Raw genomic sequence first — 24338 nt, forward strand, 5'->3', positions numbered from 1 at the left:
AGCTGTCAGCACAGAGCCCTACGCGGGGCTTGAACCCACAAACCGCGAGATCATGCCCTGAGCCAAAGTTAGATGCTTAACTGACTGAGCCACCCAGGCACCATAGAATTTCATTCCATTTTAAGGCTCAATAGCATTTCATTGTGTGTATTTACCCAGGCACCCCAATATCTTTTTATCTTAAACATAACCAGAGACCTATGGTCTATATTTCTTAAATCTTTATTTGTATTGTCATGAATAACATCCTTTCTGTTAAATTCAACTTTTCATTTTAAAAAGAGTTATAGGGACACATGGGTGGTTCAGTCGCTTAAGCGTCTGACTCTTGACCTCAGGGTCTTAAGTTGGAGCCCTGCCTGAAGCCTACTTTAAAAAATTAATAATAATAACAATAAAATAAAATAGTTATAAATTCATTTTTTATACTGGTTTATGAATACATGTATATTTATAGACCTTGAGGACTCTTCCCACATAATTAATGCACTATGTTAGTCTCTCTTCCTAATGGAATAAATTAGGCTTGCTCTGCTTGTTTATTCACCAGCAGCAGGTATTTTTATCATCCTACCATCAGTCACAGCCAGGGATTTGCATTTTCCTTTGTGTACTATCAGACTCTTCCTCCTGAATGTTTCTGAGCTACACATCCACTACTTTAACGCACTATGGTCATAAATATCTGAAATTGCAATGTGTCATTAGTTTAAGAGCCTGGTCAGGAAGTGACTTTTATTCTTTACTGAAGGTGATTCTTTCTGTCTCTCACAACTCTGTGTCATACATTTCTTTTTTAGGTAGAATATGAACATGTTGCCCGAGAATGTCGGCTTGGCAGCAAAGAGGGTCGTCCTTTCTCTGGGGTCACTGCTTGCCTAGACTTCTGTGCCCATCCCCACAGGGACATTCACAACATGAATAATGGAAGCACTGTGGTATGTACATAGATGGCTTTTGATTCTAAAAGCTCCATCTCTGTGTGGTTAGGCTGAATATGATTACTGTCAAAAATTTTACTTTAGGGGCCCCAGCCTGACTCCGTCAGAGGAGCACATGACTCTTGTTCTCAATATCATGGGTTCCAGCCCCACGTTGGGTGCAGAGATGAATTAAATTTTAAAAATCATATTTTATGTTCTGTCTCACATAGTATATACATCAATAGCATTTATGTTATTGTCCAAGTCCTTCCACAAAGTTACAGAACTGGCCTTAAATATTTTTTGAAGGTCTTGAATCTTATATTTAATTGTGGTGTGTTTGCTAGCAGGTACGAGCACTCTTGTATGCTCTCAAACTGATAGTTAGGAAGTTAAGCAATTTATCGGTTCTCTTTTTTTGCCTTCTGGGTACCAAAGGGTTTTTGTGATGGAATTATCCTGAATGTATCGTTTTCTTGTTCATGTTTGTTCTTAATACCAGTATGTATGTATAAAGTTCCATTAATATTCCAGAATTATCAGAAATATTTGCATTTCAGTGCTCATACTTATGTTTACAGCCATGAAAAGAATTATACGCCCATAGCGTGAAGTCAATTAAGAAACACTTAAATTAGGTAAAAGACCCTGAGAAAAATCACACAGTTGTCTTTTTTAAATGAAATGGATTTGGTTCAAGTCATTATCTCCTCACCTAGTAAAACAAGAGATTAATATGGAGTGATTTCCTCTGTTTTTGCATGACACCAGTCTGGTTGGCCCCATATAAGAAAGACATAGCTACAGTCCCTTACACTGTGACTAGAAGGACACAATCTAATCCGTCAAAAGGCAGCCTTCCCTCCTTGTTTAGCCAGTGAAGTCTATGACTGATAGAATTAAGGAGCCAAAAAAAAAAATTTTTTTTTTTTTTTGCATTATCATTCCTCTCCACTGTCGTTGACTATAGTCTTTGAGACAAATGTTATTTTCAAAGTTGAAATAGTAGAAATCTGTCCAGGTGAATCATGGCCACAGTGTGGTTCATTGTCACTGCTTGGCTAGTCACTTTACTTGAATTGCTTCATGACACAATATCCATGATCAGGGTGAATTAGTTTCAGTCAAACTGGATTTTGGTTCGTCTTCTTCTTGTGCTTCTCTTGTGTATCATTCAGTGTGGCCTCTTCTCCTCTGCTGTCATTGCTCATGCAATGAGGCTTGTACCTAGAACTTGCCCTGACTCCAAAGTTCTGCATTTCTGAAACCCTGGAATCTTGACCTTCAGCTACCAACTCACTTGCCTCCCTGTCTGCTGCCTCAGTCTTTCTAATTATGCTCCTTGTATCTTGTCTCCTCGGCCCCTTCTTAGTGTCCCTGTGAACAAATAAACCGCTTAAACATTTATTGATGCAAGAGTCTAATTTTTAACATGATTACTTTAAATTATTCACAAATTACACCCAAGAGACTTTAGTATTTCAAGTCTTGCCAGTAAACATGACTATAGATACTGAGAAAATAAAACTAAGTTTATCTTTCTTTACCATCTGTATTCATCAAGTTCTGTCAACCTTACAATCTGGAAATTTTTCATAAGTAATCCCCCTCTACCCAATGAATGTGTCATTATTTAAATAGTTAAGAAATATGGTAATATATAGGCTAAAATAATATCTTAATAGTATTTAGTATGAAAGCTGTGGACAGTCCAGTAAACATTCCTTAACTTGGACAATGGAGTAAGATGAAATATAACAAAAAGACCTAGTATTTAAAATATTACAGGAGTGCCTGGCTGACTCAGCCAGTAGAGCACGCAACTGTTGATCTCTTTGTCATGAGTTCAAGCCCACATCGGGGATAGAGTTTGCTTGTGTGGTTTTGTTTTGTTTTGTTTTGTTTTGTTTTGTTTTCAGTTTTATGTATTCACTTTGAGAGGGAGAGAGTGCAAATGGGCAAGGGGCAGAGAAAGAAAGAGAGAGAGAATTCCCAAGCAGCCTCGGCACTGTCAGGGCAAAGCCCCATGTGGGGCTTGAACCCATGAACCATGCGATCGTGACCTGAGCCAAAGTCGGAGCCACCCAGGCACCCCAACAGAGTTTACTTTTTAAAGATATTATACTCTCAAAAATAAAGAAATAAACATTTAAAAAATTTTTAAACAAGCACCTCAGTGGCTCAGTTTAGTGTCTGACTCTTGGTTTTCGCTCAGGTCATGAGCTCACGATCCATGGATTCAAGCCCCACATCAGGCTCTGTGCTGATGGCGCAGAGCCTACCTACGATACGGTCTCTCTGCCCCTCCCCTGCTCTCTCTCTCTGTCTCTTTCTCTCTCTCAAAAATAAATAAACATTATAAATATTATAAAATACATAAACGTGCATAATATGTACTTATAAGATCAACTCAAAAGTATGCTGGTCTGCTTACAGATAATTGATAAATTCCTAGAATTGAAGAATGTTGAGTGGCTTGATGTATACTAGTTGTGCAAAATTAATATACCAGCAGGAACCAATGGAACATACAATGGGAACATAGATCCCTTTCACAGTGGCAACAATTAGAAGGTAGAACTAACTCTGAATGTGCAGGACCTATTTCATGTTTTCTTTCTGTCAGGTTTGTACTTTAACACGAGAGGATAATCGCTCCTTGGGGGTTATTCCTCAAGATGAGCAGCTGCATGTGCTACCGCTCTACAAACTCTCAGACACAGATGAGTTTGGCTCTAGTGAAGGAATGGAAGCCAAGATCAAATCTGGGGCCATCGAGGTGCTCACACCCCGCCGTAAAAAAAGAACACGTTTCACTCAGCCTGTTCCTCGCTCTGGGAAGAAAAGGGCAGCGATGATGACAGAAGTTCTTGCACATAAGATAAGAGCTGTGGAGAAGAAATTCATTCCTCGAATCAAGCGGAAGAATAACTCGACCACAAACAATAGCAAGGCTTCATCGCTGTCGCTTTTAGGTGAGGCCTATGGATGCTGCTGAGTCTCTGTGCACAACTCCCACTAGCCAAAGTGTTGGGACTTTCCCTTGCACCCCACTTCCCCTGTCCTTTATCCTTGCTGCTCTCTTAGGAATGAGGCATTGTGAAAACAAAACACAGCAAAAAACAACTTTAGGTCAGATGTTAATTCAATTAGGTAATTATTCTTAAATCTCACTTGTTTCTAATACATGTTGCTTTAGAGTTCAAAATAAGACACTGAATCCATACATGTACACAGTTTCTACATACTTTCCAAAACTAAAAGTCAACAAAAAAGTGACCCATCAGTATTTCTTGGTATTTTTTCTATTTATGCTTTAAGAAAACAAACAGAAACCTGTTTTTCTTGTTTGGTCCCATCTACTTTGAAGCCCTACTCCTTCTTGGAACATGGGAAATGACATCACTTCCTTGAAGTCTTCCTTGGTCACATTTAGCATCAAATACAAGTAATCCAGTCAACAAATATTACTGAGTACCACTTTGTGCTGTTCTGGGTGTTGGAAAGTTAGCAGTGAAAGAGGAGAGAGAGCTCTGTGAGAGAATTCTATTTGGATATGGTTGTCAGAAAGCTATTTGTTGAGAATGGAGCATTTGAGTAAAGTCCTTAGGCCAATAAGAACCCTTAGTGTTTTTATTGGGAGAAATAACATTCTACACAGAGGAAATGGCAAACGTAAAGATCAGGGGACAAGAGGTTACCTTGAATACTTTATGCAAGCAAAGAGGCCAGTGTGGCTGAAGCAGAGCATGAAATGGGGAGAGGAGTAAGAAATAGATTAGAGAGGGAAGAGGGGTGTTGGAGCGTTTCATCTCGGGCTTTGTTGACTGCTGTAAAGATATCAGCATTTAGTGAGGGAAAGGAAGGCTACTGGAGATTTCAGAATAGAGAGGGGCTGGGGCACCTGGCTCGCTCATTTGGTGGAGCATTTTACTATTGATCTTGGGGTTGTAAGTTCAAGCCCACGTTGGGTGTGAGGTTACTTAAAAGTAAAGCCTTAAAAAAAAACATAGAGATGGTGTATGATGTGACTCAAACTTAACATTCTGCTTACCGGGTTGAACTAGAAACCAGTAGACAGAACAGAAAAATAGGTTAATGGTAAAGAGGCTACATCCTAACAGCTCAAGAAAAAGGTGATGGAGCTTGAACCAGACTGGCTAATGAGGACATGAGAGATGCCTGGTTCTGGATCTGTTCTCAAGGTAGAGTCAACAGGATTTCTGAAAAATCTGGATTGTGGACAAAAAAAAGTCTCACTGTTTACCCTGGTGTTATTGGTCTGGAGTGACTGGAAAGATGGGGAAATCACCAAGAATCATGAGAAATGGGAAAGAACAAATTTGGAAACATACAGAGGGAGATCAGAAGCTCACTTCTGGACCTGTCAAGTTTAAGACACCTGTCAGACAACCGTTAGGTAAACAGTTGAATAAGAGTGTAGTTCAAAGAAAAGATTTTGGCTGGAGGTATAACTTAGGAAGTCAGCTGCATAGAGATAGAATTTCAAAGCCTGAGAGCAAATGAAATCACAGAGAACTAAAGGAGGTAAAAGGAGAAGTCCTGGGAATTCCCAATTTGTACAGGCTTCAGAGATGAACACAGTCTTGGAAGGTCTGGTGAGGTATTAATGGAACTCTAAGAGTATATGCAGTGTTTCAAGGAGGGAGTGCTCAACCATGTCAAGTGAGATGAAAACTGAAGTTTCACTCTGAGTTTTACAGGCGGTGGGAGGTCCTGCATGAGCATTATTGAAGTAGATTGCTGGCAAAATAGGAGAGAAATGGAGAGATTCTTGTGCTTGGTTATAAAGGGAATCAGTTGAATGCAGTGAAGTTTTAAAGGTTGAGAGGTTTTTTTCTTAAATGGAAAAATGTTTTAAAGGTATAGAGTGAGTGAATTATTTAATGAATCTCACTTCCCTCAATAATAAATTGCAGAACTCACATCATATTATCTTATCAATTACTTCATCAGTATGTCATTAAACAATAAGTAATTTTTATAACCGCAATACCTAAAACAAACAAACCGAATATTGTTTTCATACCAATCAGTGTTCAAATTGCTCCGTTTGGGGTGCCTTTGTGACTCAGTAGGAGAACCACCTGACGCTTGATCTCAGGGTCGTGAGTTCAAGCCCCACATAGGGAGGGCATGGTGCCTACTTCAAAACAAAACCAAAAAAATGCTCCATTTTTCTCCTAAATGATTTTTCTTTTGTTTTTCATTTTGTTTTGTTTAAAAAAATTTTTTTTAATGTTTTTATTTATTTTTGAGACAGAGAGAGGCAGAGCACGAGCAGGGGAGGGGCAGAGAGAGAGGGAGACACAGAATCCGAAGCAGGCTCCAGGCTCTGAGCTGTCAGCACAGAGCCTGACGCAGGGCTTGAACTCACGGACTGTGAGATCATGACCTGAGCCGAAGCTGGATGCTTAACCGACTGAGCCACCCAGGCGCCCCACATTTTGTTTTGTTTAAATTATTATCCAAACAAGGTCACACATTATAGTTATTTGATATGTCTCCTAAACCTTTTTTATTTAAGCTTGCTTTTCCAATTTTTCCTTTCTCTTTTTTTCATATAGCCAAAACCATTGTCCTGTGGAGACAAATTCAGCTTCCACTTTAAAAACACTATTTAAGGGGCGCCTGGGTGGCGCAGTCGGTTAAGCGTCCGACTTCAGCCAGGTCACGATCTCGCGGTCCGTGAGTTCGAGCCCCGCGTCAGGCTCTGGGCTGACGGCTCGGAGCCTGGAGCCTGTTTCCGAGTCTGTGTCTCCCTCTCTCTCTGCCCCTCCCCTGTTCATGCTCTGTCTCTCTCTGTCCCAAAAATAAATAAATAAATTTAAAAAAATAAAAAATAAAAAAAAATAAAAATAAAAATAAAAACACTATTTAAAGACCACTGTCCAATTTGAACACTCTTGTTTCTTCACATCAGGAAATATATAGTGTCCAGTGATATCTCTTTTTTATGATGTTAAGACTGATCCATGGTCCGGGTGTCGTCAATGGGAATCACTGATCATAACATTCCCTATGAACTTTTTACCCATTTTAGAAACACTTAATATCATATTATATATATACATATATGTGTGTATATATATATATATATATATATATATTTTTTTTTTTTGTCTTTGTTTATTGTTGAGAGACAGAGAGAGACAGAGCACGAGCAGGAGAGGAGAAGAGAGAGGGGGAACACAGAATCCAAATCAGGCTCCAGGCTCTGAGCTGTCAGCACAGAGCCTGACGCAGGGTTCAAACCCATGAACCATGTGATCATGACCTGAACCGAAGTCGGGCACTTAACCAACTGAGCCACCCAGGTGCCCTCATATTCTATATTCTTTATTACATGAGCAGCAACAAAGTCCACCATTCTTCCATTTGGTGGTTGATCTTCTTTTACAAAGAAATATTGCCCTTACCAATAACTTGTTAATGCTGAGATATATGGTTCATGTAGGGAAATTAGAATAAATGCTTGGCTATTTGCCTTTATTCACCGGTTTTTAGAATACAAGTTAGTTCCTAAGCAATTTCCAGTGTGTTCAGTTTTTTTTAATTTAGTATCTTTTGGATCTCAAAATTTTTTAATTTTTGTTATTTTATAACTAGTATTTTTATTATTATTTATAGTTCATATTTCAGTGCATATTAAATAGGTTTTTATTCCTAACTAAATATGAAAAATGCTTTAAAAATCTTCAAATTGAAACCAAAAAATCCTCAAATTGTTCCATCTTTGATCAGTAGAAACCCATCATGCTGGCTTCTGAATTTTTTTGTCATGACCTCGATTGCCTTCAATAGTTTCCTTAGCTTCCAACACAATGTTCCAGGCTTGTTTTATATAACACTGCCCCATATATAAATTCAGCCATCTCTCCAAGGAGCCCGAGGGAACAAAATACACCATGAATTTGTATTCAACTTTACTCAACTATAGAATTACGGGGTATTCCTTAACTTGTTTGATTTTTTTTTTTTTCATATTTACAACAAGAGTTTGCTTATTTATTTTTTGTAAGATGAGAGAAATGACAGAGCAGGCATTTATACAAGGCTAAGAAAAATTTAATAGGGAGATAATGAAGAGGCAAGATGGGGAGAATTAGGATAAGTTTTTTTGAATATAGCTCCATTTTACAGACACTTATTTTGGATTTATTTTAAGAGTCACATACCTGATTCCATACTGCCTGTAAACAGCATTTCTACCAACTTTATCTTCGTGTCATTCCCCAGTAGCATCTTTACATGCTATGTTTTTTTTTTAATTTTTTTTTTTAACGTTTATTTATTTTTGAGACAGAGAGAGACAGAGCATGAACGGGGGAGGGTCAGAGAGAGGGAGACACAGAATCTGAAACAGGCTCCAGGCTCTGAGCTGTCAGCACAGAGCCGACACGGGGCTCGAACTCACGGACCGCGAGATCATGACCTGAGCCGAAGTCGGCCGCTTAACCAACCGAGCCACCCAGGCGCCCCTACTGCTATGTTTTTAATACTATATACCTTGATGGGGCGCCTGGGTGGCTCAGTTGGTTAAGTGGCCAATTCTTGATTTCAGCTTAGGTCATGATCTTGTGCACACATGCGCTCTCTCTTTCTGTCTCCTTCTCAAAATAAATAAACTTTAAAAAAATAATAATAATAATACATACCCTGTTGGTAGCGCTCTGCACAATATTAGGCTTATAACCCCGCGTCTTTTTGTAATCTTAACCCATAAGCACTATTCTTTTAGTGTATTATTTATTTATTTTGAGAGAGAATGGCATCACGAACAGAGTGGGAGAGAGAGGGAGAGGGAGACAGTGAATCCCAAACAGGCTCGTGCTGTTGTCACAGAAAGCAACAGGGGGCTTGAACTCACAAATTGTGAGATGGTACCTGAGCCAAAAGCAAGAGTTAGACACTGAACTGACTGAGCCACCTAGGTGCCTCTTCAACTAAAACTTCTTCTGTGACTTCCTTTGCCTAGTAATTAACTTTGCCAGTTATGAAGTTGTCATGACCCAGAAATATTTATAAACTATTACTTATTTTTACTTTTTTGAAAATGAGATCATGCAATAATCTCTTTGGGTAGAAATATTGCTCTGAATCGTCATGTTATTACCTGTGTTGTATTCCAATGTATGATTTCAATATTTACCTTATAGCCAATTAGGTTGTTTCTAATTTCTTAGTATTTTAATCACTGGGCATCCTTCTGGCTAAATGTGTGCCTAGGGAAGCATTCTTTAAGGAAATTTGTTGGTTGGAAAAGCATACCAAACTACATGCGATTTTTAAAGCATGCTCGTATGTTTGTCTTAAAGTAAATAGAACAAAACTGACCAACACTGCCATCATCAATGTTTTGTCATGTATTTCTCTTTAAAATACTCCTTAAAGACAACTACCTAAAGTAGTTTGTACTTATCTTCGCATTTGGTGTCCTTTTCTCTGTTTAGGGAATAAAACCGAAGCCTTGCACCTTGAAATAAAAAATGAAACTGAACCCCATTTTATCTTCAAAGGTTCGGACAACACTAAAACCTACTCATTGACCCCATCCATTCCTCACACATGGAAAGAGGCTAACATACCTCCAAGTCTCTCCTGGTCCCCTAAGACTGTGTCGGCCACAACAGCTCCTTTTAAGAACGATGTGTCGTCAGTTTCGTACGGGTTTTCAGAAAGAAGTAGCAATCCTCACTGCACAATGCCTTCTGCGAGACACGGTGGTGCTAATGCAGCTGCGGGGGAAGGCGCTGGAATTGCACAGCCTGGTGAAGTGGTTCCTCTTCCCACCTTGTCTACTCCCATGCCAGATTCCTTGGTTTATTCTGAGCCTCCCACTGGTCCATCTGAACAGCTATCTTCTAATCATCCAAACCAGCAACCCCCATTCACCGCCTCTCCTCATGACCTTGCGTCCTCTCTGGTGGAAGAAGATGAGCCACACTCTGAAGCAGATGAGCCTCTCTCAGATGATCCCCTCTCAGATGACCCCCTGTCACCTGCTGAGGAGAAATTGCCCCACATTGATGAGTACTGGTCAGACAGTGAGCACATCTTCTTGGATGCCAACATTGGTGGGGTGGCTATCGCGCCTGCTCATGGCTCCGTTTTGATCGAGTGTGCCCGGCGAGAGCTTCACGCAACGACTCCTGTCGAACACCCAAACCGGAATCATCCCACACGCCTCTCCCTTGTCTTCTACCAGCACAAAAACCTGAATAAGCCCCAACATGGTTTTGAACTAAACAAAATGAAGTTTGAGGCTAAAGAAGCTAAGAATAAGAAAACTAAGGCCTCAGAGCAGAAAGACCAGGCAGCTAATGAGGGTCCTGAACTGTCCCCTGAAGTTAATGAATTGAACCAAATTCCTTCTCATAAAGCATTAACATTAACCCATGACAATATTGTCACAGTGTCCCCCTATGCTCTCACACATGTTGCAGGGCCCTATAACCATTGGGTCTGAAAGCTTTTCTCCCCTTCTTAATGCCTTTGCTAGTTTTGTGTATTTTTTCAAGGTGCTGTTAAAAGAAAGTCATGTTGTCGTTTACTTATATCTTCATCTCACCCATTTGAAGGCTGAGGTAAAAAAAAAAACAAAAACAAAACAAAAATGGGGTGGGTATTTCTTAACTGTGACTATATTTTGACAATTGGTAGAAGGTGCACATTTTAAGCAAAAATAAAAGTTTTATAGTTTTCAATACATAAAGAAATGTTTTGGTTAGGTGTTAACCTTGATAGAATCACTCAGTTTGGTGCTTTAAATTAAGTCTGTTTACTATGAAACAAGAGTCATTTTTAGAGGATTTTAACAGGTTCATGTGCTATGATGTAAAATCAAGACACAGTGTTAACTCTACACAGCTCCTGGTGCTTACCCACATCAACAGTTAAAAATAAGCTGCATTATTTTTTCATGGTGCCATTGTTCCAACATCTTCCAATCATTGCTAGAAAATTGGCATATTCCTTTGAAATAAACCAATGAAATGTTTTCTCTCAAAATATCTCTCCTGTATAAAATAATTCATTATTGTTAATAATGGTTGGAGGCTGTTCATAAATTGTAAATATATATTTTAAAAGCACTTTCTATTTTTAAAAGTAACTTGAAATAGTATAGTATAAGAATCCTATTGTCTATTGTTTATGCATATTTGCATACAAGAGAAATCATTTATTGCTGTGTAGAGTTCCATCTTGTTAACTGCAATATGTATTCTAATCATGTATATGGTTTGTTGTGTTCTTTTTTTTTTTTAATGTGTCCTCATGCAAATATTAGCTACTTATAAAATAGTTAGAACATGCAAAAATTGTTCATTTTCTCTAAAATCGGAATTAGGAAGCGTATCACCGATATCGATTAACGCTTTATTTGGAGCTGAGTAAGAGCGCTCTCTTCTGATTTATCAAGCAACAGTGGCCCCAATTTACTTTCCCTCCAGCTTTCTCAGTATAATCATGAAAGGTTTTTCCAAAAGGAGATGAAACATAGTAGGAATCAGTAGAGTCAAATGCTTCTAAAGTTTCAAGGTGTTCAAATATAAAAATAAAGTAGCAAAAACCCTACCCATCCCAACTGCCTTATTTGTTCTTAAAATCATTCTGGTACAGAATAAGAATAAAATTCCCGTAAGAATCTTTTAAAAATAAATTCCCTATCATCATCACATATCCATACATCCGAAACAGTAGGAATGATATTGCCCATTAATACTAATCCAAAGTAGTTGATTTAAGCACATTCGTTCTAGGAAAATGAAAACTCATCTTCTCTGATAATTGCCTATGTTCTAGGTAACAGGAAAATAGGCATTCCATTTATGTTAGCCCTCCCGTTATATATTCCCATTATTTTATTGGCTCATTTTATAACAAAACAAAAAGGATTGCCCGAGCAAAATGTTTAGAACAAGAAATTTCAATGAAATACTTGATTCTGTTAAAATGCAGAGGTGCTATAACATTCAAAGTGTCAGATTCCTTGGGAGTGTGGAAAACCTAATTAATGGTGCTTCTCCCTTGGAAATGCCATAGGAAGCCCACAACTGCTAACACTCAACAATTTTGGTGCAAAAGCAAACAGTTCCAGCAAGCTCTCTAAAGAAAAACTCATTGTAACTTATATTAAAATAATATATGGTGCAAAGTATCAGTTTCAAGCTTTTGACTAATACAAGTAAAGGAATATGAAGGGATTGTATATAACAAATATCCATTGGTAGACCATCATCTTGTACAAGTAGATTTCTGCTTCTTGAATATGTAAAATAGGGTGATTCATTGACTTGTTTTAGTATTTTGTGTGCCTTAGATTTCCGTTTTAAAACATGTATATTTTTGTGAGCCTAAGGTTTCTTATACATATAAGTATATAAATAAGTGATTGTTTATTGTTTCTGCTGCTTCAATAAGATATTTACTAGTATTAGACTATCAGGAATACGCCCTTGTGATATTTCATTTTAGATATTAGGCCTTAGCTCCCACTAGAAATTATTTCATCACCAGATTTAATGGATCAAGTTTTAACACCCTTTATCCATCCATCCATCTTCTTACCATTCAACACTTACTAAATGTCTGCAGAATTTAAATGTTAGCTTTTGATTTTCTTTGAATCGCCTCCCATGACAAAGTAAACTTGAAGAATTTAAATCCTAAAAGATGTTTTTATCCATGGTTTTCAAAGAAACAGCAAGTTTCCTTCAAAAGAATCCATTATAATATATCTGCAGAAATTCCCATCAGGGTCACTAACGGAATAAGTTTCTTAACAACTGAACTTGAAGCTCCAGTGTTGACTTAAGGGGAATATTGAAAATTGTGAAGTTGGCTGCAGTTGCCCCAAAAACATATATGAAAATATCCCTTCTCAACTAAAATGTTTTCCATTCCTTATTATAATTCACACCATCAATAGCCTGCCTCAACCGATAACCCCATGGTGCGAACCACACGTGATCCCTACTTTGTTGGACGTTACTTCATAAGTTTAAATTAGCAGTTTACCATCCCTTTGTCTGCCCTGTGATTTTTTTTTTTTTAACTCCTGCTTATTCAATGTTCTACAGCATTGTGATTGTATGCTAGCAACACTGCTTTTAGACTGCTTTTATGAAGCAAGGAAATAAATTTGTTTGAAATGACATTTTCACTCAGAAAACTGGTCATCTAACATTATTTCTACACCTCTTATGTTTTACTGTCACGATCACCTTTTGCTTCACCTCTCTTACAGCACTCAAATTGAGTTTTTGAATCTTCTGCCTTTGTTCATGGTATGATAATTGAATTCATTGATACATGACCCCGGTGTTAACCCAACCTGTCCATAATATGTTACAAACTTACTAACTGCAATGAACTGCCTATTTTAGAATCCTACAATATATCACTCTGCCCTTCAGACTCCCATTTCTAATGGCTCTCAGGCCATGGTTGGAAAAAAATGTTTTCTTCTGCTTATCAGCCTCACCTGTATCTTCCAATCCATCTACAAAGTACCAAGTACATCATGTCATAGACTTAATTGAAACATATTATTGGAAAGTGAGGCTAGCTGAAAATGTATAGCTGTAGGTAAATTTTTGCAATATGTTAGCAAAATGTTTGCAGCTTACCCTTCTAACATCTTTGTTATGCAATCTGCATGTGAAATAATTTAATTTGTTAAATATAGAATTTCAACTAGATGAAATCCGTAAGCAATTTGCTTAAGACATAACCCCAGTACATACTTAATTGAATGCATACCCTTGTGTAAATGAGATAACAATTCATACGAAGTAACCTACTTTCTAATGTTATTGCTTCAGTGGATTTGAATGGACCATCATTTATTCCACAATAGCATGTATGAAAATAACCCCAAACTACTTAAGTTTATTCTTTAAGACAAATTCTATTCAGATTTTTTTATCTGGGACAAAGTTTTGACATTGCATGACAACTTCCACCTATAGCGAGCACAGGACTTCCTTTGAATGTGCTGAGTAAATCAGTAGCTGTATGTGACTTTTAATAATATATAGCTACCTTCTATTTCACAACTTCTTGCTGCATGGAAATTTCTTTTTAGTCTAGATTTAGTACAACTGTGAGTTTTGATCTTCTGTACAATTTTATGACAAGAATTGTGAAGTAATATGGTAGTGGCCTCTCATAGCCCTGGAAGACACCTTAGAAGTCCTATAGTTAAATCACTGGGGCCTAAAGAGCAGATGTTAATGTCAGTGTATAACTTATGTTTATAAATAGAATTTAAACCATCAAATGAAGGCCACTTTGTTGTGCGTAGGAGGATTTTAGGAAACAAACTTGATTTCCTCACCCAGGGAGTATTGTATCACTGGGAAATAACCTTATTGCAGTGTATGTGAAAGATAAAAATGGCCTTTTATTTTTTCTATTGCTTTTTTTGTTTTGTTTGTTTTTTTTATTTATTTATTTTTTTGTTTGTTTTCCTGAGGGCTTCAGGAAAATAAGTCAAGTGAAATTGGATCAAGATTCCCCTGTGTGGGAAATCTAGCTGACTTTTACCTATGAAGTTGTCCTGTTAACTAATCCAACAAAATGTGGCAATAGTCTTATTTGCTATTTCAATAAAATATATATATATATCAAGTACTTACACGGTACAGGCTTTTATTTCCCCTGGAACAATTATTAGGCATATATAAGGAGTTATGAAAAATTGAATGACTAAAAGAATTGGAGAAAGTATATCCAGTGTATATATATATACTACCTAGCCATGGTTGTACAGTCTAGTCACACCTCCTGCCAAGTTGGCCTCACAAGTAAATCCTAGCATAGTTAATTTTGAAGTGATTGTCTACCTGTATTAGAATACTGTTTTATTGTGCACAGTTCCTAAACTTGCCCATAAGTGTATTGAACTTGTAACTTCAATGTCAACCGTAAGGTACACTCAACCAAGTGATGATAATGAGTGCCCTGATTCCTGAAGAGTCTGGACTTATCCAAATCAAAATTGTGCTCCATTTTGAGCTTTCTTCTAACAGGTTGAGAAAATGATGCCACTTACGGCTCTGGAATGCAATTCAGAAAGAATCAGCATGTCTATCAGAAGCTGGATTCATGTATTTTCTTAGAATGTATTAAGATTTATTGGCGGGTTTGTGTTGTTGTTTATTTGTTTTCTTTTCTCATGTATAAAAGAGTGTCTAAGTTCTTCTTTTAATTTTGGAAATGATAAAACTGGCTTTTATGCAAGACATCATTCTTTTTGTCTTGAACTCTACAAACTTCAATTCTCTTTATTCAGTACATCTAGGTGACTTTGTTTCAATCCCCTTGTCTTCTGGGCACCTGATCAAATACCACTGTTTACTTCGAAAGGCATGTATTTTATTCCTTCAAGTAATCCAAAGGTATTCCTCATTTTGCCACTCCTAATTTTCACTTCTCCTTTAAGGGCCCCACAATGTGTTTCTCTTTTGATAGTATGCAATATTTAATATTTCTAGCTTTAGAAGTCAAACACTTGTCTCAGCTTTGTTGGCCATACTTTTCCCATTCCTACTGTGATACCATGATCCCGCCGGGATCACAAGTTTTTCTTGTTTGTTCAGCCATACATGTCCCCTATAACTGAAGCAAAACTTAGTCTAAGGTAGGAATGTTATTATCAGATTTTAAACACATTACATCTGATTTAACCGATTTATGTTTGTGCACAACTTGCGAAACTCCTGTTGAATAGTTTAACCTAGTTTTCCTAAAATAGAAATTTTGTCCCCAGCAGCTGTTATGAAAGGCATTTTCTCTTGTCTTGTTCATCAGAAAAAAATCTTGCAGCTGTCAGAAACGTGTTCACTTTTGGAGAGACAGTATTAAGAAGTAGTTTCCTTCTTCATTTGGCTAGGTATAGACTTGCCATCTTTGACCAGAAACTGTGCTTGTTATTTTTCTTTTTTCATTTCACTGACGCTATGATGTTACTAGTGTACTTTCATTCTTTTTACAGTTTTTATCCTTTCCTCTGATTTTCTTTAAATTAAAATTCTCTCCCTGTTCTGCCTCCATTCCCCATGCTCCCTACACATATACACATGGTTCATTTCAAGAATAGCAGTGATCTTGGTCAAGGTGTCTTTTCCTGTCTTCTAAAATCATGTTTCACAAATCCTTTGTGGAATAATACCAAAAAGAATCAAAATATTTTATTTAGCCATTTTTGGGTAGAGGCAAATTCAGTTTTTAGGATTAGATAGTGGTCATGCGCCCATTGTTCTCTTTAACAATCCCAACAATGTGTGTCTCTTAACTTGTTTATTAGTGCTTGAGTGTTTTGCAAAAAAAATTGTATAAGAAGTTAAATATTCTAGCACTATTTCTGCATAGCTTTGCTATTTCTGTACAATACATTATACTAATTATAAGTTGTCTGACCAGTGACTTTGAATTAATAACAGGTCTGCTTTATAGAGTAGATATATATGTTTTCGCACGTTTTATCTCCTGGCCCAGTTTTGTGGATGATATCTACTTTCTATTGTAAATTTACCCCTTTGGAAATTGGGTTTTGACAATAATAGGAAATATTCTAAAATCTGGGTGAGAAAGGTTAAAAATGAACTGAAAGTAACTTGAGGAATTCTTAAAGATGGGATAAATCAGTTATCAGGAGTTCTGAGTATAATAGGGAGGATTTAAGGGGCAGAGAGGAGGGAGATTTGTGCCCCTATTCACAATCTGCTGGTTCACTTGACCAGCCCAGCCAAAAATTCATTAATAGCTCTCCTCCCCACCGTATAAGTTTTATGTGAAAAATAGCTCAAAATGAGGAACCATTTTGAATGCAAATATGGTAGTAAGAAAATTATAATCCCTGTATTTTATAATGTTTTAGGTTATCAAACTGCTTTACAATGTGCTCATTTTTTCTCCCCAACACTGAGGGTTGGACAGATGTCCAAATGTTCCCGTCTTACTGGTGGTGAACCTGCTGATTGGCAAGAGTGGCAAATGGCTTGCTCCAAGTCATACACCAAGTCAATCCATCTGAGACTAAACCATTTCATATCTGCAGACTGCTAAGTGCATTTCTGCATCAGGGCGTCTGGGTGCCTCAGTCAGTTAAGTGTCTGACTTTGGCTTAGGGCGTGATCTCACAGTTCACGAGTTCCAGCCCCACATTGGGGTCCAGGCTGGTGGTGTGGAGCCTGCTTGGGATTCTCTCTGCCCCTTCCCTGTGTGCCCACTCTCCCTCTCAAAAATAAATAAATGCATTTCGGCATCATAAACAATGACTTAGTATTAGTGGGTAGAAATTTTGTCAGACCAGATCTAAGAATAATGTAAACCCTATTTAACATATGCAAAACATGTTTCTGACGTATTTTGTTTCCACTATTTATTTAGACAGTGATTTTTTAATGCATACTTTGGAAGGTCTCCCTAAATTCCCAGAACTTTTGCATTAGGGCTTAGATTAATGAAGTTTCAGTTTTTCCCCTGTAAATAAACCTTTTAATAAGGAATGTCCCTGTGCTACGAAAACAAAGGGAAACCTCAATAATAATTGTTTTAAAAATACTACTTTTAAAAAGACTAAGATCAGCAGTTCATAATCAAAGTTTAATGTATTTGCTATATTGAAGTGCAGGTTTCTAGAAGGGAATGTGCTCAGTAAACTGACTATTTTAGTTTTCAGGTACTCATAGTAAAAATGTAAAGTTGTTGACATCTCTAAGAGATTGTACTGTCTCCCACTTATTTAAATTTGTTTCATTTTGTTTTTCCTTCCTCTTTGTTTCCAGCCATGTAAAGTCTCTAGTCAAAGTTTAAACATACCTTTGCCCAGAGAGTTAAGAAAAATAACGAGATGTATTTGTAAAGTTTTTAGTAAGTTCTTTATAAAAATAAAGAGGTAGGATATTTTGCCTATTCCATCAGTACATTATGGGTTGCTAATGAAAAACCCAAACTTCCCTAAATAGTCAAAATAAATTCCACTTTTGGTGATTTGATTCAGTAACTGCCTATCCTCACTAATTAATGCCTGTTTGTGATATTCTAAAATGGCTGACAACATAGGACCTTACAAAAACAGCTCTTAAAAAAAAGCAAAACAAAGATTAAATATTTTTTATTACTATGTATGGTCATTTTTTTTAAACTTCTATAACAGATAACATTGTGATAGGTGCTTTAAGAGAAATATTTTTCCAGAAACGGTTTTATAGTAATGGGGGGGGGGGGGGGAGGGCAGCTTTTGCATTGTTACCTATGGGTGGATGGTCATCTTTGAGTTACTAAGAAATCATGAAGTGTTCCCTGAAGAGAAATTTGTAAAGCTACTTGGCAGAAGGAAAAGCATTACTCTCTAGTTTCTTCATTTTCTCTTGTGTTATATGATGACCTACCAAGTAGATTCACGTGCATATCAATACTTTGGTTCAAAGGAGAAGAATGAGTGCTTCTCAATAGTGGGAGTGAAATATTCACAGATACTTCATCATGGGGAAATAGAGTAGTACTGACCTTTCAATAACGAAGTATCAGTTTCACAAGTTAATATTCCTGTCTCTAGGTGACTTTTCCTCCTCTGAGGGTATATTTACTATTTATTTTGTACCTTTGATTTTTTGCTTAGGGGGATTTATTTTTACCTATTGCAGTCCTACTGTATTAAATATTCCATACAATGAAATAAGTTAATAAGAAAAAGATTTTAAAATTCTACAAAATCTGGTTTTGGTTCTTAACATATGGGAGAAACCGTTTAAAGAAAAAGCACTTCACCATGCAGAAGGGAAAGAAATAATCTTAATTGTGATGATTACAGTTCAACATGTAGTGCTCTGCATACAAGGGAACACTTATTAGCAGTACTTGAAGACTTGTGAGTTGGAATTGCATGTTACTTGAAAGAACCTAATTAAGCTAAATTTTGGTGCACAGCAGTTGTACGTGATTTCATGTTTATGTAGCAAAATGCATTGAAATGTACTAGTATTGAAACATACATGTAAAGATAGTTGTGGAAATTGTCTATTATATTTTCCTTGTGTGTCTCATTTATTTAGAGCATAAAGTTTCTTTTTTATTAAGTGTTCTAACTGAATAAGGCTAAATGAATACTGTAATTGAAATTATATTTTAAATCTTTGTCATGAGTTTTTAAAAAAACTATTGCAAATTGTATCATTCCTGATTACACGGAACTTTGTGGGTGGTTTTAAATAAATTTTATACTTCTATTTTGCACCTGGTAGTCTAATTTTTCTTTCCTCTTCAAAATAATATTTTAAAATTTTAATATCAAATAAAAACCACACATTCTTAACTATATAAGGCTATAAGATTTAATATTTAGAGATGTTCAAATGATGAATTTTGCTCAACCTAAATCAAGATGGCTACATGTATGGAATAATTATATGCCCAAAACTTTGCATTTTATATAAATCCTTTAACTCCCACAGTGATGCTATTAAGTAAGGACTCTTATTAACCCCATTTTACAGATCAATTCTGAAGCTTTAAGTGGCTAAGATCATACCCCTGGTGGGGCACCTGGGTGGCTCAGTCGGTTAAGCGTCCGACCTCAGCTCGGGTCATAATCTCACACTCCATGAATTCGAGCCCTGCGCACAGGCCCTGTGCTGACAGCTCAGAGCCTGGAGCCTGCTTTGGATTCTGTGTCTCTGTCTCTCTCTACCCCTCTCCTGCTCTCTCTCTCTCTCTCTCTCTCAAAAATAAACATTAAAAATTTATTTTATTTTATTTTTTAAAATTTACATCCAAGTTAGTCAGCATATAGTGCAACAATGATTTTGGGGGTAAATTCCTTAATGCCCCTTACTCATTTAGCGCCCCCCCCACAATCCCTCCAGTAGGGATTGTTCTCCATATTTAAGAATCTTTTACGTTTCATCCCACTCCCTGTTTTTATATTATTTTTGCTTCCCTTCCCTTGTGTTCATCTATCCTGTGTCTTAAAATCCTCATATGAGTGAAGCCGAGTAACACTCCATTGTATATACATACCAAATCTTCTTTATCCATTCATCCATTGATGGACATTTGGGCTCTTTCCATACTTTGGCTATTGTTGATAGTGCTGCTATAAACATTGGGGTGCATGTGTCCCTTCAAAACAGCATATCCCTTGAATAAATACTGGTAGTGCAATTGCTGGGTTGTAGGGTAGTTCTATTTTTTGTCCAATTTTTCATAGTGATAAACATTAAAACTCTGTATTAAAGGGAATGCACTTAATTAAAGACATTTTTGGGGTGCATGGCTGGCTCAGTCAGAAGAGCATGTAACTCTTGATCTCAGGATCATGAGTTCCAGCCCCATACTGGGTGTAGAGATTACTTAAATTAAAAAACAAACAAAAAACAAAAAACAAAAAAAAACCTTAAAAAAAAGACTTTTTTTCATAGTTAAGACATTCCATTGGTACAAAATTCAAGAAGTACAAAAGATATTAAAGGAGGAAAAAAGTAATGAACTTCCCACTGATGTGAAATGTTGAGGTCCAGGGGCAAACAGTCAAGAAAGAGTTCTTGAGACATCTCCGGTGCAAAAAGCGTGGTTTTATTAAAGCACAGGGACAGGATCCGTGGGCAGAAAGAACTGCACTGAGGTTGTGAGGAGTGGCTGATTATATTCCTTCAAGTTGGGAGGGGGTTCGGGATAGCTTAAGACTCTAAGGAATTTGGAATCAAGGTTTTCAGGTCACTGAGTGGTTCACTATTGTTAGGAAAAGGTCATTTACTTCTGTCTAGTAAAACATTAGTCATGAGACCCTTCAGGTGTATATCAGTGGGCCATATGCTTGGAGGATGCTTGCTAACCTGTATCTTGGAGGGTAGAAATAAAGGAAGTTTCCAAAGGGGTTTTTATATGTTACAGACTTACAGGGGTGCCTGGGTGGCTCCATTGGTTGGACCCATGATTTCGGCTCAGGTCATGGTCTCGCAGTTCTTGTGACTGAGCCCCCAGTTGGGCTCTGTGCTGACAGCATGGAGCCTGCTTGGGATTCTCTCTCTCCCTCTCTTTCTGCCTTTCTCCCACTCACACACATGTGCAGGAGCTCTCTCTCTCTCTCCAAATACATGAGCATTAAAAGAAAAAAAAAAAAAAAGACAAGATCGTAGAGGTTGGGCTAATGTCAAGCTAAGTTCCCTTTTGCCTTTAGCAAAGTATTAACATCAGGGGAGTTGAGTTTCTTGAGGAAGGTCACTCTGCCTGTCTCAAGAACCTGTCACTGTGCTGTGAATGTAAGGAAGCTTAATTATTTTTCTTTTGCCTTTGTTCTCTAATCACTACCTCTGTTGTCCAATGTTTGTACTAAAGATGCTCCTGGCTACCACTAACAGTGGCTTAAACAATAAACAGTGCATTTTCTGACTTAACAAGAGATCCAGAGATAAATGATTCCGGGCTAATAAACTCAGCAATTCAATGATACCAGAGTTCCTGATCTGCAATTCTCTTAGGTTTCCTTCATGGTCTCAAGATTGCTGCGACAACTCAAAGAGTCAGGACATTTCCCAACTTTACCTAAAAATCCTAAAGAGGAGTTTACCCTCTAGTCTCTTCCTAATCAGTAACAAAACTCAAAAGCCCCTAATAGACTACTTTTGTTTCATTGGCCAATATTTTGTCACATAGACATGCCTAAAACAATCACTAGCAGGGAGAATAAGTACCATAATTGGCTTATGCCAATCAATATTTACCTCTTGGGGCTGAAGAAATCCTTTTCTCCTGAAGTCACATCTGAGCAAAATGTGGGCTCTGTCAGCAAAGGAAGAAATAGGGGAGAATGGCTTTTCGGTAAGCATCCAATCAGTCTGCCAAGCGTAGCCTCACATTTCGTCTTCCCAAAGACCACCATACTTAGCTGTTTCTTGTGTCTACCCAGAGGCTGTGCACATATGCAAACGAAATAAACATCTGCTTCTCTTTTTTAAATCTAACAGCCCAGATAAATGTATATAGAACTACTTATTTTTTTTTTCATTATTAAAAAAAATTTTTTAATGTTTATTATTTTTGAGAGAGAGAGAGAGAGAGAGAGCAAGCAAGGGAGGGGCAGAGAGAGAGGGAGACACAGAATCGGAAGCAGGTTCCAGGCTCTGAGCTGTCAGCACAGAGCCCCACGTGGGGCTCGAACTCACAGACCACAAAACCACAAGAGCTGAAGTCGGCCACCTAGGCGCCCCTATGTTTTAATAATTTTTTTAAGTGTTTATTTATTTTTGAGAGAGAGAGTGTGTGCGTGCATGTGTGAATGAAAGAGGGGCAGAGCGAGAAGCTGACAGAGGATCCAAAGCAGGCTTTGGGGCTGAGAGTTGAGAGCCCAATGCAAGGCTCCAGCTCACAAAATGTGTGATCATGATCTGAGCCAAAGTCAGACACTCAGCCCTCTGAGCCACCCAGGTGGCCCTTCTTTTTTTATTTTGTAATACCTGTATGGTATATTTCTCTGTATGGACAAATCATGTCTTATTTAACTAGTTCTTATTGATAGACATATAAGTTTTCCCAGTCTTTTGAATGTATATTTTAAATTAAATTAAATTAAATTTTATTATTATTGTTTAAGTAAGCCTCATGAACAGCTTGGAGCCTAATGTGGGGCTTGAACTCACAACCCTGAGATCAAGACCTGAGCTGAGATCAAGAATTGGAAGGGGGCGCCTGGGTGGCTCAGTGGGTTAAGTGTATGACTTGGTTTTTGGATCAGGTCATGATCTCACAGGTTTGTGTGTTTCAGCTGAGATGACAGGCTCAGCGCAGAGCCTGCTTGGGATTCTGTACCTCTCTCTGCTCCTCCCTTGCTCCCTCTCTCTCTCTCTTCTCTCTCAAAAATAAATAAATAAACTTAAAAAAAAAGGGCCGGGTGCTTGTGGCACCTGGCTGGCTCAATCAGTTAAGCATCTAACTCTTGGTTTTGGCTCAGATCATGTCATGGTCTCATGTTTGTGGGATTGAGCCCCGAGTCTGGCTCTGGACTGATGGTGCAGAGCCTACTTGTGATTCTCCCCTCCCCACCCCACCCCTGCCTCTGCCCCTCCTCCATTCACCCCCCCATCTCAAAATAAATACATAAACATTTTTTTTAACGTTTATTTATTTTTGAGACAGAGAGAGACAGAGCATGAATGGGGGAGGGTCAGAGAGAGGGAGACACAGAATCTGAAACAGGCTCTGAGCTGTCAGCATAGAGCCTGATGCGGGGCTCGAACTCACAGACCGCGAGATCATGACCTGAGCCGAAGTCGGCCGCTTAACCGACTGAGCCACCCAGGGACCCCCATAAACATTTAAAAACAAACAAAAAAAGAGTTGGATGCTTACCTGACTGAGCCACCTATGTACCCTGGAATGTATATTTTTATTTAAAATTTTTTTTTTAATGTTTTATTTATTTTTGAGAAAGAGAGAGAGACAGAGTATGAGCTGGGCAGGGTCAGAGAGAGAGGGAGACAGAATCCACAAAACAGACTCCAGGCTCTGAGCTGTCAACACAGAGACTGACGCGGGGCTCGAACCCGTGAACCACGAGATCATGACCTGAGCCTAAGTCGAACGCCCAACCAACTGAGCCACCCAGGTGCCCTGAATGTATATTTTTAAATATTTATGATAGATATTCCCCAATCGTCTTCTGGAAGTACAGCACCTTTTTGCTAGCCCATCATCAGTGGAACGATACATTTTTTTTTTTTTTTTAATTATGGTAAGTGAGGGGCACCTGGCTGGCTCAGTTGGAGACGCATGTGACTCTTGATCTTGAGGTCATTAGTTCAAACCCCATATTGGGTGTAACAATTACTTAAATTTAAAAAAAATACTTTAAAAAATGTCAAAGTAAATAAGTAGATTATAGTAGATAGGTAGAGAGAGAGAGAGAGAGAGAGAGAGATGATAGATAAGAATATGGTAAAAGGTACATAACACCATGAACACATAAACCATATGTACATTTTCCTTGAGATACCCCAGCCAATGCCAGAAAAAGCAAGACTGGCTATATTCCACAGCTACTCTCCCTGCAGCTACCCACACCAGCTAACCACAGGAAACCAGAGACCCCATCTCCACCTACTGGTCTTCACTTCCAACCATAGTTTAATCTGTACTGCCAGATGGCCGACTCTCTTAGAAGTGCCTCTCAGAACTAAATGCCACATGCATCACATTCTGCTTTGTTTTGGCCATCACTCAAAGTGTAAGCTCTGCTGGTCAGCCATCACCTAACAAGTGGTCGTCCACACACTGCTCTGTAACTCTGTAATACATCTTCTAATCTAACCATGGAGTCCCCCACCTTCCTTTCCATCCCTCCAAGGAGTCCTCTGGAATTCCCCCTCTGTGATTAGCAATTTTTCCTGT

The 24338-nt window shown here is 38.0% G+C and overlaps 1 protein-coding gene and 1 long non-coding RNA gene across 8 annotated transcripts in view; one reads left to right on the plus strand and one right to left on the minus strand.

The window, feature by feature from the left end:
• The window catches only part of TET1 (tet methylcytosine dioxygenase 1), a 135820-nt gene extending 116630 nt beyond the window's left edge, over positions 1-19190 (plus strand). For 6 of the 7 annotated variants that reach the window (XM_058696521.1, XM_058696524.1, XM_058696522.1 and 3 more), the window contains 3 exons: positions 801-938; positions 3550-3898; positions 9398-19190. In XM_058696521.1, coding sequence (XP_058552504.1) covers positions 801-938; positions 3550-3898; positions 9398-10413 — 1503 coding nt within the window. In that variant the 3' untranslated portion in view covers positions 10414-19190. The remainder of the gene's footprint in view (positions 1-800; positions 939-3549; positions 3899-9397) is intronic. The other variant, XM_058696523.1, reaches the window with a different exon arrangement.
• LOC131492754 (uncharacterized) overlaps positions 1-24338 on the minus strand; it is a 35344-nt gene that overhangs the window by 2540 nt on the left and 8466 nt on the right. Inside the window, exon 2 of the long non-coding RNA XR_009252273.1 lies at positions 21677-21734. This is a non-coding gene — a long non-coding RNA (uncharacterized LOC131492754). The remainder of the gene's footprint in view (positions 1-21676; positions 21735-24338) is intronic.

Source organism: Neofelis nebulosa, chromosome 13 (genome assembly GCF_028018385.1).
Source record: "Neofelis nebulosa isolate mNeoNeb1 chromosome 13, mNeoNeb1.pri, whole genome shotgun sequence".
NCBI classification, from domain to species: Eukaryota; Metazoa; Chordata; class Mammalia; order Carnivora; family Felidae; genus Neofelis; species Neofelis nebulosa.